This window comes from Pollachius pollachius, assembly GCF_949987615.1.
Source record: "Pollachius pollachius genome assembly, chromosome: 2".
Lineage (NCBI taxonomy): Eukaryota > Metazoa > Chordata > Actinopteri > Gadiformes > Gadidae > Pollachius > Pollachius pollachius.
The window spans coordinates 27,326,783-27,342,757 of NC_136935.1; the positions used below are offsets into that span (position 1 = coordinate 27,326,783).

Sequence of the window (15,975 nt, forward strand, 5' to 3'; positions counted from 1 at the left end):
GTAATGAAAGTGCTTAGGTGTTTTTGGGTCAACCTGAACTAACCTTTTTTATTTTCAAATCACAGTAACATTGATGTTTAGGGAACTATTAACATTATAAATATTAACGGTATAATCCAAATGTCTTACCCGAAACATTAGTAACATCATCTTCAATAATCTAGGAACACAAGCAATGAGATTAATATTAACTGTTGTCTGAGGATTCCTAGTGTTTGCGTTTAAGAAGGTTTCTCACCTGCGAGAAGCAGCATTTCGTAAGAATTCCAAATATTAGCACAAAGATGGACTTCTTGAGTCCAAGATGACATTGTGGCATCTTGCTTATTACCTTCTTTATATTTTAACATGCAAATGTTTTCTCAGTATCAAGATCCTGGTAACTTTTGCTAGCACGATGGATTCCGTTTGCTTTCCTTTTCTGCCAGAAGGCGACCCTCAGCAGGTGACATTTATCACCTGATTGAAGGTCCCGACGCGCCTGGCCACCAAGCGGCAGGCAGGCGGCGCTCTGGAGGGCGGGACGGAGTGGCAGGGTGTGTGAGCTGGAGCGCGTTCTGGTATATAAATAACTACATAAATCCATCCATCCATCCATCCATCCACACCTACATAAATGCCTACATATGTCCGTGCTTGTGTATCGCACTCGCAATCTCGTATCATTTTCCAAAATTACCTTGTATTTTTGTCTGTTTAATGTTTGCTGCGTCAAATCCTTTGGAGGACAAGATGGTCACACTATTTGGTAATGGTATATGTTTTTTTGTTTTTTTTGTCATTAGATTGCCATTCGTTTATGCCGAAATTCCCCCTTGGATTCTTTAACTAGTAAACCTGTTAAAAACAATACAATTCTGGACTTATTGTGTATCAATAATGTTACTCCCTTTTCCAAATTCTTTGTTTTAAATAACGATTCTTATATAATGCAGAGCGATATCTCACACAGAATACAAACTATAATGTATGCTTTTACGAGTGGTGTACGATCCTAAGTCATGTCATCGCCAACACAGCCAACCTGCATTCTTCTGTTGTACCACCGGGTTGTGCTAGTGTTGAATAGCAGGAATACCGAGACAGACACACACACACCAAGCCTCCCTCCCACACACACACACACACACAAACACACACACACACACACACACACACACACGCACACACACGAAATTTGAACAAACTTGAATCCCTTTATTACTATACCTAAAATGAAGCTCTTATTGATATACAAACTCATACACATTCCATCAAATTAACTCATTAAATCATAATAATGACATTGACAATGTATCAAAATCAAGTAATTTTGATATCTAGAATACATTTATAATCGCCATTGACATATTTGATATGATGTCAGAGCACTATTGAACTATTGATACCCTGGGTTTGTCATGCTCTCCTGAAAAGAGAAATACTGTACATTTAATCGTTTACAATTCATTGGAGAGGTATATTTAAGATGCGTTTACACTGAAAAAATTGAAGAGGAAGATACCGTGTTTCTAGTTACTAATTCTTCTTTGTTTCGGGAAACATGGTTCAGGTTTGAAAGTTGATGAACTGTTCTGTTTTTTAGTAGATCCAGTAATCCACTCCGACTTTCCCTTTGACCCATTCTACATTTAGTGGTAATGCATGCAGACATTCCTCCTATTTGTAGGTCTGGTTTGGTGCTGGCACTTTAAATGTCTAATGTCATTGTCTAACTAATTCCATAGCTCCTTCAGCCTAGGTCAGATATCGGCAAATATTTCCATAAAAGAGACAGATAATAACATAACACAGTCGTAAAGGCTTGGTAACAAATAAAATGATTCCAATATTATCTTTTATCATTATTGTCCAAGGAATTAGCACCCCTGAACACGTTAAGGCCTTTCTCTACAACCCATCTCTTCTTCCACTTTGAACCTGCAGGTTTGGATGACTATGTTAGAATGGACGGTTGTTATCCGGTGGCCTTGTTCACCTCGTGGAGTTCTGGCAGTCTATTCTGGGGTCGGCGAGCCAGGACCAGATCTTGACCATCTCCTGTGGGGTCCGACTGTGAACCAGGATCAGGTTCTTGTACACACACGGGTTCTCCCGGTACTTCTTGTCCACATCAAAGGTTTTGAAGCCCTTGTGTTTCTCTGGCACCAGTCCCATCTTCTTCAAACACATCCCAGTAAAAACATCGTCGATCGGGAAGAGCGCCACCTGCTGGGAGACTTTGTAAAGACGCAGCGCCAAAGGCCCTGAGTACAGATACCCTCCTCCGCCTGCGTAGGGGGGATAGTCGCCCACAAACACACTCTCGGGGATGAAGTACTTGAGCCTGTGATCCCGGTGGGGGCTGGCGTTCTGGATGACGTCACCAACAAAGAGGTCTTTTGTCATCCCCTCTGGCAGATGTTCCAGGTATTGGATGATTTGCCGGGTGTTGACGAAGACGTCGTCATCCCCCTTCAGGATGTAGGGGGCGTTGGAACAGTGTTGACTGAACCACTCCAGGAAGTGAGTGTCCTTGAGCGTGAGGTTGAAAAAGGAGTCCCTGTAATCCCATTGGAGTAGATCTCTGTTCCGCTCCGCCTCATGGCTCAGCATCCCCGATAGGTCAGGGAAGTGGTCCACCGAGGAGGCGGTGCCAAGGAGGAACACGGTTACCACCGTCCGATTGGCCAAGTTACCCGCCCGCCCCCAGGACTGCCGGATGGCCTGTCGGCGGTCAAAGTGAGGTGCTAGCGACTTGATGGCCAAGAGGAGGAAAGGTCTGTCGTCACAGAGGTGTGGTTGATTGATGAGAATGGGGTAGGCTCTGCAGCGCATGTACAAAAGGAAGTCCTGGAAACGCTGGGGCAGGGTGTTGTAGTCCCCTACTTGTCGGGGGACCCGGTGGTCTGGCTCACAGGGTTTTAGGGCCTGGGGGTTATTAAGCCACCAGGGTGTCCGGGCCACCAGGGAGTCATCCCTGGTGGGCGCCACGTTCAGGATGGGGTTGTAGAGGAGATCCAGGTGCTGCTGCTCCCTGTTCCAGAAGGATTCACTCCATTTCCACCTACGCCAAAACCTTAACGGTACGTTCAGTTTGTGGATGCTTTGCTTGTGCTGGCCCATCATCGTCGCCACAACCACCAGCAAACCGATGAAGATGAACATCATTGTGCAACTGAGAACCCTGGTTCTCCGGTGACCGACGGCCATTGTTCTTTGTCTTTGGGCCTATGGATAAAACAAAGTACACAAATCAACAAAAAACGCTCTGCTAAATTACACATTTCAGCATCAGAGACAGAATGGATTCAACTATTTAAGGCTAGCAGACGTACAACAAATCCAGGATACAACGGGATGTTAGGGAACATAGCAACACTGAGAGAAAAAAGGAAGGAAACAGTAATAAACTGGTCGAAACAGGTCAGTGAGCGACTTCGTGTCCCTCTTCGGTGACAGAGCTGGTCTGCATACAAGTCGTTTACATGCTAGTCCTCCAGGAACAGGCAGCACATATCTCTATCCACACCGCCCCTCCTTCTCCACTCCCCCTTCAGCGGAGACACCAAGCCATCATGTGATTATAATTATGCTCCATGCATGACATCAATTTAGTAGCCTCAATCTGGGTCATTGTGTTGATTCTTGACCCTAACAGTATTACATTACTAATTGTTCGTTTTTCTCTGGGTTTCTGTCAGAATGTAAAATTAGGAATTAAAGGTGCCTGAACAGCTATTATTTGAGTGTCATCTGATAAGAATGGCCACGACATCCGTTAGCTAAAAGTGAGTGAAATTCAATGTGAGAATATCTGTTTCGAGTTGACTGTGCCTGTCTCTGTATGAGACCATTTAGAATTAAGAACATTCTGGGTGGAATTCAGACCAATCACAGTCAATGGTAAATGAGGGAGGGGATTTTTAGGAAATAATGTTCTATCTGAAAAAAAAATCAACTCAAGATAGGAAAGACAATGATAGTTTAAACAGAAAGAATTTCTAATCCAAAAATAACACACAGTAAGCAATCAAAAGCCTTTCTTACAAAAGGTCATGTGCTTTGCGAGTTGTTATCTGACCTATAGTCAGGTAACAGGCCATAACAGGAGACCAGTTTATCATTAATCATAAACTGGTAATCATAAGATGGTGCCGTACTATGGCAACTCGGTGTTGCTCTTTGTTTGTTTTGTTTATATACTGTTTTGTGTACTTCTGTAATCATGCAATGGGCTTATTCAGTATGACAGAGCTGAACTCATTCACATACAGGACAACCTGCCAGTCTCACATTCTCTTGTTCTGGATTTACCACCTAATTTCTCTCGAGGATTACCAAAACACCAGCCGAGGAAGAGGAGCAAGAGAGGTGGAGCACTAGCTCGGCTGGAGCACTGTGAATCTCACAGTGAAGTGCATCCACTTCTACTCGCCAAGGGAAATCTCCTCCATCATCCTGTGTGCGGTCTACATCCCACCGAACACAGGGGCAGCCTCAGCCACTCAACAACTAGCCGACCACGTTCACACTGTGGAAAACTCCAACCCAGACTCGACCGTCCTGGTGCTCGGTCACTTCAACCACGTCTCCATGCAGAAAGCTCTCCCCAGATACAAGCCTCAGATTCACATCCCCACCAGGCTGGACAAAACATTAGACCAGTGCTACTCCTCCATACCGGAGGCGTATCAGGCTCTAATCAGAGCCCCAATCGGTGAGTCTGACCACAACACCATATTTTTTGTTTTTGACTTAAGACATCTAAGCCAATGACTAAGTGGGTCAAGAAGAGCTCTCCTGGGCCTATAGATATGTTACACGACTGTTTTGACATCACTGACTGAGAATCAGGACGATATAGACAATTTCACTGACTGCGTAACGTCCTACATCTGTTTCTGCAAGTCTGTGTGCATCCCCTCCAAGACTGTTACCATCTACAGTAACAACAAGTCTTGGTTCAACAAGGGAGTTAAGCGCCTGTGTAAGGAGCAAAATTACGCTTTCAAATGTGGGGACAAAGAGCAATACATACTTCTCAAATACAAACTCCGGAAGGCATTTCATACAGCTAAAGCCAACTACAGAGTCAATCTTGAAAAACAAACTCCAAGATCACAACATTAAGGGTGTATGGCAAGGCCTATAGGCGATCACTGACTACAAGACAAAACATCACGTTCTTGACTGTGACACCTCCCTGCCTGAGCGGCTTAATGACTTTTTCTGCCGTATTGAAAACAAGTTCAGTTCAGTTCAGTTCAGTTCAGTTTTATTTGTCATTGTTACAAAATAACAACGAAATGTTGTTGGAGCAAAACACAGACAGGCATGTAGTTTTAGTTTTCCACCAATTCATACATTTATACATAATTTAATGTCCATGAATCAATTAATCAATCACCCGGTACTTTACACATAATAACTACTCATAAATACCCCATAGACTCCCCATAACCAGTGAAGTGCTTAGTGCAATAAATACATAGAAAGATACATCTGCTGGGGTTGGGGTTGTTGAGTGTTTTGCAGCAATGCAAAGTCCAGGTCATAGTTATGGAGGTGTATGGGAAGCAATTATGTCACAGAGGGGTGTCCAATGGAGAGTGGGAGGGCAGACTGTCCATTTAGCAGCCTGACTGCATGGGGGTATAGACTGTTGGCTAGCCTGCTAGTTTTGGCCCTGATGGACCTATATCTTCTTCCAGAGGGCATTGGTTGAAAAAGGTGATGTGCTGGTTGTAGATGGTCCTGGAGGATGTTTTTCACTTGGCGCATGCAGCAGGAGGTGTACATAGTCGCGATGTCTTGAAAGATGACCCCAATGATCTTCCCTGTGGCTCTCACCACTCTATGTATTGCCTCCTTCTCTGCGCTGGTGCAGCCGGAAAACCACACCAGTAACCCATAGGTCAGCACACTCTCCACTGCACAGTGGTAGAAGTTGACCATGAGTCTCTGGGGCAGTCTCGACCATCTCAGCTTCCTGAGGAAGTAGAGGCGTTGTTGGGCCTTCGCTGTGGCAGAGGCGATGTTTCTCCCCCATGACAGGTCCTCCGACACAGTCACACCTAAAACCTTAAAACTAGAGGCCCTCTCCAACATCTCATTCCCAATGAGGAGCGGGGAGTGGCTCAGTTGTCCGGTCTTACGGAAATCCACAATTACTTCCTTGGTTTTTTTTGTGTTGAGAGTAGGGATGTAACGGTATAAAAATTTAACCTCACGGTTATTGTGACCAAAATTATCCCGGTTTTCGGTATTATCGCGGTATTTTTAAATACCCAAAATATGCCCATACTTCAGACTTAGTCCTCTTAGAAGGGAGGGATGGGCAACGATCGTCGAATAGTCAAGAGTCACGTAGAATATCGAATAATGAATGTGTCTATCGTTATTTATTACACGGCTCTTCTCAATGCTGTTGAATGCTCCGTTCACTTGCATGGGCCTTCAGAAGTTCCGGTGGTGAATATTTTTTTGATATTGCAGCATTTTGGTTGTGCACGCATTGCAGGTTAGTCTTGTTCAATGCTCATTGGTTGCTGAGTAAACTTGTAACATTTGATTCAACATAACGTTGAGCTGCAGCGTGTAGAATCCTGGTTTGAATCGAAAATAATATGGTAGACAGTTTGTCCGCCTATATCATAGACAGTTATCAACAAAAAATGTTTTTACGAAAATTGCTTAGCCTTGACACGCAAATGCACAAGCGAATGGAAGGACACAGTATCAGACGTTTCAGCAGCAGCAGAGCTCCTCGTTGCCTGCAACTCTGACGGTAAGCCATTTAACTTTGTTCATTTCACTTCTTTAAGCCAGCCCTGGCTTTCTGTATATGGCCTTGTGTCATTTCTGCCTGGTGCGTGGCTTATCCAATAGGCTACTTGCTACCCGAATGCGTGCCTAGCGTCAGCGGACCTGGGCCCAGTTTCCCGAAAGCATCGTTAGCCTAAGTGGATCGTGAAGTGCGTCGTAAGAGCATTGTACAGTTTTCACACCGTTTCCCGAAAGCATTGTTGGTAACGAACGTTGTGAAAACGCTCGTAGCTAACGAGGACTCCAGGGGAACTCGTAGGATGCTAAGAGCATCGTTAGCCTACTCTAGCCTCAGTAGCGTCACCAGCGGACATTCCGTGTATTGGATGCGTTTTATTAAAACACATCCAATACCACGGAATGCCCAGCTTGAGCAATTTCGCAACCAAAAACAGTGGTTACCGCCGATATATTACTCATAGTCTACTGTTAGATTTAAACAGCAAAGATAGAGACATGTTAGAAGTCAACAACAACATAATTTATTGCAGCAATTTAAAATTAAAAAATACTGGAAATCCAGACCCACATCTAGAAAGCTGTAGGGTCTAGCAACGAGTAAGGAAAATGGCCCAACTCTAGGGGCGGCACCAAGCATGTATTTGAAAATATCGCTGCACGCAATTGGATAACACTACGACCAATCAGAAGAATACAAGGGTTTACGTATCCAGAGCCCCATACACTAAGTTACCAACGGAGCTAACCGATAGATCAGACTATTGCCGTATCCTTTGGTGAAACAGCAAAAAAGTCCTTCTTGCAAAAGGAAAGCTTTGGGCGCTGTCTTCTGTTCCTCTTTCAGAGGAAAAGCCAAGTCAAATTATTTTATTGCAGAGGCCAAAGCCGTTTCAAACAACTGGTGTTCACCCGTAGCAATCTTGCAATGTTTACTGACTGATTCTGTAGCAGCGCTGTCGTCATCTGTTTAGCTAGGGAATGGGTATATTACTTTATTTATTTATTTATTTTATTGAACATTTAAAGACAAAACAATAATTATACAATACAACTTCTCGTAGGGGATAAACAATCCGATACAAATACAAATACTAAAAGAAAAACAAAATTATGAAGGCCTAGGGGGATCCACAGCAAGACAAATTTCAAATAAATAATCATATAGATCAACAAAAATTACAAGACAACCAAGTTTTAACATATGGAGCAGGGACGTCAAGGTCCCAAAATGACTGAATGACTGAAAAATCGACATTAATCTCTTTTGCAATCCTGCTAGAGTGTATTTTTTTTAAGGACAAGAAAAACAGCCTAAAATCATTTAAAAACCAGTTAAAGGAGGGTTTACTATTCCTCCACTTGCAGCAATGAAGATAATATTTACCCAAAAGTAAAATAATATTAATCATGTCAGACACAGATGCATTCAAATTATCCATAAAAAAGAAAACATGAGAGATATCAAGGTTGGAATGTCATGTACTTTTAGTAATAGCCAATTTCTTATGTCAGACCAAAAAGCTTGGGACAAGGGGCATAAAAAAAACATATGTTTTAAAGTTTCTTCACACTTACCACAAAAATTACACGGGTCAACTTCAAAACTAAACCTTTTATGAATAAATGCGGCTGTTGGATAAACATTATTAATAATCTTAAAATGAGTTTCTTTTACTTTAGGAGAGACAGGCCATTTAATAAATGTGTAAAATGCTTTATGTGTAATAGATAAGACTGCTGAATCTGGGACCTTGATAAGTGCCTCTCTGTGATAGTCATGATATGACCTACATTTTAAAACAATGCCAATTAACTTGTTGTTAAAATTCCTATCAGACAAATTTTATTTTCCGATAACTAAACTTGGTAATACTACCTTAACATTTGAGTACAATAAGATATTTTTAATCAGAACAATCATAGGTAATGGAATTGCTTTACAAAACCTTTTGAATTCTCGCTGACAACAAGGGAAGTTATATTTAAGTATAAAAGTATGATAATCCAGAATGTTACCATTACAATCCAATAAATCAGTTAGAAACATAATGCCTCTCTCAAACCAATCATTTTTAAATATCGATTTTCTATTAATTAGAATGACTATTATTCCATAGAGTTGAGCTGTGGGGAGAAAAATTATGGGTAAACATCATCTTCCAGAATAAGAGAATTTGTCTCCGGAAATTAGATCGCTAAATGGGAATTTTGCCCACCTCAAAATCGCATTTTAAAAGAAAGTCTGAACCACCCAATTTGTTAAACAAAGATCTTGGAACATGAAACCACATTGAATTTGGCTGAGTCAAGTACGTTTTAATCCAATTTATCCTAAATGTACCGACCAATGCTTCAAAGTCAAGAGCTTTAACACCACCCTTCTCATATTCTCTAACCAACTGAGATCTTTTAATATAATGGGTTTTGTTTCTCCATATGAACTGGAAAATAACTGAATTGGCTTTTTAATATTGTTATTAGAAACAAACAAGGAATGACAAGGATAGATTAATTTAGAGATACCTTCTGCTTTAGATAATATTATCCTTCCAAAAATTGTAAGGTCTCTTGTTAGCCAGTGACTGAGGGATTTTTTCACATCTGTTATACGATTTGAGACATTAACGTCTTCTCTTCTAATAAGGATTTTAGATAATGTTATTCCTAAGTATTTTACCTCAGATTCAACTCTAATTGAAGCAATGACTGAGTCGTCACTTGCATGAATGGGGAGAAGTTCACTTTTTTTTTTATATTAAGTGAGAGTCCTGAAGCTTTTGAAAAAAAAAAATTGTATTTAGGGATTTATCTACCATTGATTTATCTTTTAAAAATATGGATGTATCATCTGCAAATTGACTTATTTTAATTTCCTTATTGAAAAAAGTAATACCTGCTATTTCCGTGGTATGATTGAAAAGAACAACCCAACTGTGCAGTTGGGTTGCCAATATAAAAAGCTTTGGGGAAATAGGGCATCCCTGTCGGGTGCCTCGCAGTACTTCAGTTCAGGTTCAGGGAAACAGAACTGTTTATATCAGTATAAAACATCTTAATAACATTCCGAAAATTTTCCCCGAAGCCCAGAAAGTGTAATGATTCCAACAAAAAAGGATGTTCAACACAATCAAAGGCCTTGTAAAAATCTAGAAATAGCACATAGCCATCCGTATTAATGAAGTCCTTAGAATCTAACATATCAAGTATCAACCTGGTATGGTTATGAATACTTCTACCCTTGACAAAAGCTGATTGGCATTCATCAATTAATTTTGGCAAACCGTCATCCAATTGGTTTGAATACACGTGTGCCAACAATTTATAATCATTACATAATAAGGTTATCGGCCTCCAATTATCCAGTAAAATCTTATCCTTGTTGGGCTTCGGAATTAGTGTAATAAGTCCATAGTAGCAGTAATAGTAGTGTTTCATAGTAGGAGACAAGTGCCCTGTCGAAATACAATTTGTTAAGGTATTATACAGTAGTATTCTGATTTCTTTCCAAATAAATATGTACAACTCAACGGCTAATCCGTCCAGTCCTGGTGACTTCCCCTTAGACATCCGCCTTATTGCACCATCCAATTCTTCAATTCTGAGTTTATCCTCCATCAACTGCTTGAAATCCTTATCCTTCGTTTTGACACATTCCTTAATTTTCCCAAAAAATAAAAGACAGTTCCTTTGAAAATTTTGATTTGTATAAATTGCTATAGAAAACTCTTATTTCCTCACTAATTTGATCTAGACTGTCAACACCATTAATATTTAAATTCTGAATATTCTTCTTGGTTTGTCGTTGTTTTTCCAAATTAAAGAAATAGGAAGAATTCTTTTCGCCTTCTTCCAACCAGCGAACTCTTGAGCATATATAAGCTCCTTTTGCTTTTTCCAAATACAAATTATCTAGTTCTGTTTGAAGGGTATTTAATTTGACATGTTCTGCTACAGATAAATCCACTATTTGACAGGGTTTGTTTATTTCACTAATAATTTCCTTATTATTAGTGAAAGTTGTTTTTGCTTTTTGATTTTAGAAATATGCTTACTTGTTTTAATGGCAGACTCTTTAGTTTTAAAGTTAAACCACTTCCATTTGCTCAAAGGTGACAGTTTAATTTCAGAAATTTCTAAACCCAAATTTTTACCTCTTTGCAAAAGTCAGTATTTTCCAGAAGACTATTATTAAACTTCCATATGGGAATAAGATTTGACTCACCACGATGCAACTGAAAAGACAGTGTAATTGCACAATGGTCAGTTAAAGGTGATACTAAGATTTCACATTTAGAAACATCATTTATCAGGTTGCTTGAGATTAACCAGTAATCCAGCCTTGAGCGTTGACCATTGTTAGATGCATTGAACCATGTAAATTGTTTTCTAGTTGGGTTTTTCATTCTCCAGTAATCTACTAGATTGGCCTTTGCCATCAGTTCAAATATTGTTTCGTCAAATGCATGGCACTGTCTCGTTGAAGGTGACCTAACCAAATATCAGGGACCAGGTTGAAATCCCCCCCAATTATTACTCTGTCTGTTGAATAAAGCATTTTCCATTCCTCTATACACCTGTTTAGAGATGAGGATAGATTTTTGTTCTGTATTTTCCTGTTGTAACCATATACACATAATAAAATGTGGTTGATTCCTTTAATTTCTGCTGAAACCATCAACCAATAACTATTGGGGTCACCTTTGTGGTCAATAATCCTCCTAGGGAATCTGTTTAACATAATCATAACTCCAGCCGAATGTGATGTTCCATGACTGAAGAAAATAGAATCTCCCCATTGCAATTTTCAGAATTTTGTGTCAGTCTCGACAGAATGGGTTTCTTGCAAAAAAACACAACTAGCCCTTTGCTCCTGAAGGGAAAGAAAAAGACCTTACGATAAACAGCTATTGTAGCAAAGGTCTAATATGAGAACAACATTGACCTATTATTACTCATACTATCGTATTTCTCCGGTTTTAAACTTTTATAAACTTACTAATAGTAAACTGTCGTGTCAAAAAACAGAAAACATGACCAGTTATAGAAACCAGTACAACATAAACATATGAACCTTATTATGAACATCTTTTCAAAAAACAAAAAGAAGCAATCAGTCTCAGCCAAACAGTGGCGTGCAAGAAGAAGGATATTGGCTGTAACAACGTCACATTAACCGTATGTTCTAATCATAACATTGTTTATTTATCCTGGAATCTACAATATAATCATTAACGAACAAAGGGCGGGTAGGCTAATACTTAAACATCGGAACTATAACCGAATGTTAAAAAACAAAGTGCTTCAGTCAAACCTGAGTGTAGGTTGGAGTTCTGCCAGCCATTTATGATAGAAAAAGCTTGTGTTTACTCAGGGTTCACTCTTCGGTTATCGTTGAGCACGTATCCTTCCTTCAGGAATGCTCTTTTACCTCTCTTCCTGGCTTCCTGAACCAATGGCCACAGCTTCATTACGAGCCTCCTGGTCTTCTTTTGAGAAGTCCTCTTTGAAGCGTATGTGCATGTCTTTGCACACTCTCGCATCTTTCGACTTCTTCAAGACGTCATCCCGCCCCACTCTCATTCCGAACTGGACGATGATGGCTCTCGGTGTGTTGTTGGAGGTAGCGGCGTCACCTTTTCTTCCCAGCCGGTGAACGCTGTCTTCGGTGTCTCGCAGCCGCTCCACATAGGGACAACTCTAGTAAGTATGCCGAGGACGATTTCTCTCGTGTCCTCTCCATCCTTCTCTGTGAGACCAATCATCCTCAGGTTCCATCTTCGTCCAACGGGTTTGCTCTGCATGAGCTTCTTTCAACAGATTATTTTCTCTGTGAAGGATGTTGATCTTTTTCTGTAGCACTCAGATTTCCTCTCTGTTTTCTTTGGCTGTCGTTATGTTAGCTTCAATACGTCTGTCGAAACTCTTCAAAAGTTCAGTCTGTTCGTCCATTTTCCTGGTCAGAACTTGCACGGCATGTAAAATTGCAGCATTAGTGTTTCCCTCTTCAATTCCGCTTTGGCCTCTCTGTTTCTTGGGATTCGGCTCTTTTATTGGCGTGTGTTGTTTGTTCAGTTTGTATTCTTTTGAAGCAATTGCATTTGCACATACTTCTTCATCGATGTCGATATCGTCACATGCCTCGTGGAGAGCAATCAAGCTGTAGTCGTGATCGGACATGCTAATGGTCAAGTTTGCCTCTCGAACAAAGAAAAGTCACACAAAGAAAAAGCTCAACTGTTTTCTATTTTTGTCACTGTATCAGACATGAAGTTAAATAGCTGTTTAGCAGAGGGTTTTTACACTGTTTAATCACGGTTCAAGGACTGAATAAAGAACAAGAACCCTGAGCCTGCAAAAGTGCTGTCTCTCACTCCGCCATCTTGAACCCCTCCTTCGGAATGGGTATATTACTCATTCCCAGAGTGACTCGCTGAGCAAATTCAAAATGATACTATCGCAAGAACTCTGGATTTCCAGGGTACCCGAGGTATGCATTCATATTCAAAGCAGTACAGCTTATACATCCTGCGTTAGCAATGAGGTAAAAGCCAGACATAGAAACATGCAGGCACCCTAGCAGTGTTAGAATGAGTGACCGATATATTAACACTGATGAGGAGAGAAGGGGTCTGCTGTTCCCAGAGCTGCTATGGTTAGACAAGACCTCAACAAGACTGAGCTCCTCCTAATACCAGGGAAAGATTGCCCACACATGGACTTACTGGTCACTGTTGAGAACATCACTGTATCTCCTTCTCCAACTGCCAAAAACCTTGGTGTAGTGTTGGACAATCAGTTATGCTGCACCGCAAACATCACTGCGGTGGCCTGATCCTGCAGATTTGCACTTTACAACATCCGCAGGATCTGGCCCTTCCTCACAAGGGAAGCAGCTCAGCTTCTAGTCCAATCACTGGTCATCTCCCGCCTCGACTACTGCAACTCGCTCCTGGCTGGACTCCCTGCCTCTGCGATTAAACCCTTTGTAGCACATCCAGAATGCGGCAGCGCGCCTCGTGTTCAACCTACCAAAGTTCTCACATGTAACCCCCCTCTTCCGAGACCTCCACTGGCTCCCTGTAATAGCTCACATCAGATTCAAGATGATGGTACTGGCATACAAGGCAGTCGATGGAACTGCCCCTGCCTACCTCCAAGCATTAGTAAAGCCACACACCCCAGCTCGATCCCTCCGCTCAACTACCTCAGCTGGACGTCTGGTACCGCCATCGCTAAGAGCAAGCAAAGGTCGATCAGCGAAGTCACAACTTTTCTCTGTTTTGGGACCTCAGTGGTGGAACGAGCTCCCTACCGATGTCAGGATCGCAGAGTCGCTCACCAGCTTTCGCAAAAGACTCAAAACTCACCTGTTCAGAGTTCACCTCGACTCTGCATAGAAACCAATGCACAGCCACCATTGAATGTTGTACGTCCTGGCACTTGCACATTGCACTTATTCAAGGTACTTAATTGTGTAGCGTCTACAGTAGCTGCTATCGTTGTTTTACACGGGGAATGGGTTAGCCTAGCGATTGTAATACTTGCACTTGGTTCTATGAACATCTTTACTGTACCGACAGCGATATATTGTTTCACTTCTTATGACAAATGTACTTATTGTAACAAATGCACTTCTTGTAAGTCGCTTTGGATAAAAGCGTCTGCTAAATGCCCTAAATGTAAATGTAAATGTAAATGTTAGAAGAAGAATATTCTTTATTTGTCGTACAAATTCTATACACCAAATAAGATATCTGCATTTAACCATCACTACCATCACTAAGAGCATTTAGCCATCACTATCAGCACTAGGAGCATTTAACCATCCCTAGCAGAATGCAATCATCACTCGCTAAATTAGCAGCATTTAACCATCACTAGCAGCACTAAGATCATTGAACCATCACTACCATCATTAGGAGCATTTAAGCATCACTTGGAGACTTTAACCATCACTAGCAGCAGTGGGAGACTTTAACCATCACTAGGAGACTATAACCATCACTGGTAGCAGTAGGAGACTTTATACCACCACTAGCAGCACTGGGAGACTTTACCCACCACTAGCAGCACTGGGAGACTTTAACCATCAATAGCAGCACTAGGAGACTTAAACCATCACTAGCAGCACTGGGAGACTTTAACCATCACTAGAAGTACTGGGAGAATTTAACCATCACTAGCAGCAGTGGGCAGCCACAGTGCAGTGCCTGGGGACCAACTCCAGGTCTCCAGCCTCGGAGTATTGACCCAACACGGATGTATTTTGGTGTGGGAGGAAAACAGAGCAACCGGATGAAAACCCACATGAACACGGGAGAACATACAAACTCCCCGGTGTTATGAACCAAGCTGTCAGGCAACAGTGCTCACAGTGCCACACCTGCCTAGCTTTGTGCAAGAAAGTAAACCACAACACCTGGTATGTGCACCTGCAGCCGATTTTCTATTAATAAAAGGTGAGGGAAAGAGAGCTTTGGGTTTGCATGACCCCTTTTGGCAGATGACCTGGAGCGATCAAACGATGAGTGCATGTAACAACTCACAGGACCTACAGACACCAGGAGCGCTGACGGCAGGCTGGGGAAAACAAGGTAATAGAGGTAATAAATGGTATATTAAGCTTTCCTTGTTATGGAAGTTTGACAACTCATATCGCTTACATTCCCATTGAAATGCTTTCATTATGGCACCGTCACATAACCAGCCGTGTTCAAAAGATTCGCCATTAGTTTCACCTACCAGAGGACGGCCAGTCCAGCCTCATTTAGGCAGACCCACCGACAGCCCACTGGCTGCAGCGGAGCGCACCTGCCTCCAGAGCGCAGTATGAAGGAAGCGGACCCCGCGCCCGGCTCTGGCTGTAGTCACATCCAGGAGCCTAATTGCGTGGATTCAGTTTATGTTCAATGTATCCGACCTTGCCACGTTTGTTTTTGTTTCAAAACTATGTTTATGCTGTCTATAATCCAAACCTATACCGAAGTACCTAATAAGAGTAAAGCAACAGGGGCAGCTTACCTGGAGAACAGACCGGGCGCACCGGGTCTCGATGATCCAGCGAGGTCCGAGGTGCGCACTCAATGATCACGCAAACTTCTGGAGACCGGGTGGAGTTTAGGGTTTAGACGCCATATCACCACTCGTCTTGTTTTTAATTTTCACAAAATAACTTCCGACGATCAGAATCCCGAGCACAGAGGTAAT

At 41.8% G+C, this 15,975-nt stretch overlaps 1 protein-coding gene across 2 annotated transcripts; it reads right to left on the reverse strand.

Moving 5' to 3' along the window:
- Positions 1-1,269: 1,269 nt before the first annotated feature.
- Positions 1,270-15,914, reverse strand: LOC307071932 (N-acetyllactosaminide beta-1,3-N-acetylglucosaminyltransferase 2-like). 2 transcript variants are annotated; one of them, XM_079731063.1, is made up of 3 exons: positions 15,790-15,900; positions 15,511-15,649; positions 1,270-3,210 (listed from the first exon to the last, which is right to left on the reverse strand). In XM_079731063.1, the coding sequence occupies exon 3, from the start codon at positions 3,190-3,192 to the stop codon at positions 1,975-1,977; it is 1,218 nt and encodes a 405-aa protein (XP_079587189.1). In that variant the 5' UTR covers positions 3,193-3,210; positions 15,511-15,649; positions 15,790-15,900; the 3' UTR covers positions 1,270-1,974. The 2 variants fall into 2 exon arrangements, with proteins under 2 accessions (XP_079587189.1, XP_079587190.1); XM_079731064.1 differs by lacking the exon at positions 15,511-15,649 and having other exon boundaries at positions 15,790-15,914.
- Positions 15,915-15,975: the final 61 nt, after the last annotated feature.

Coding starts and splice junctions, on each gene's coding strand:
- LOC307071932 (XM_079731064.1), bottom strand. CDS start 3,192: ATGGCCGTCGGTCACCGGAGAACCAGGGTTCTCAGTTGCACAATGATG.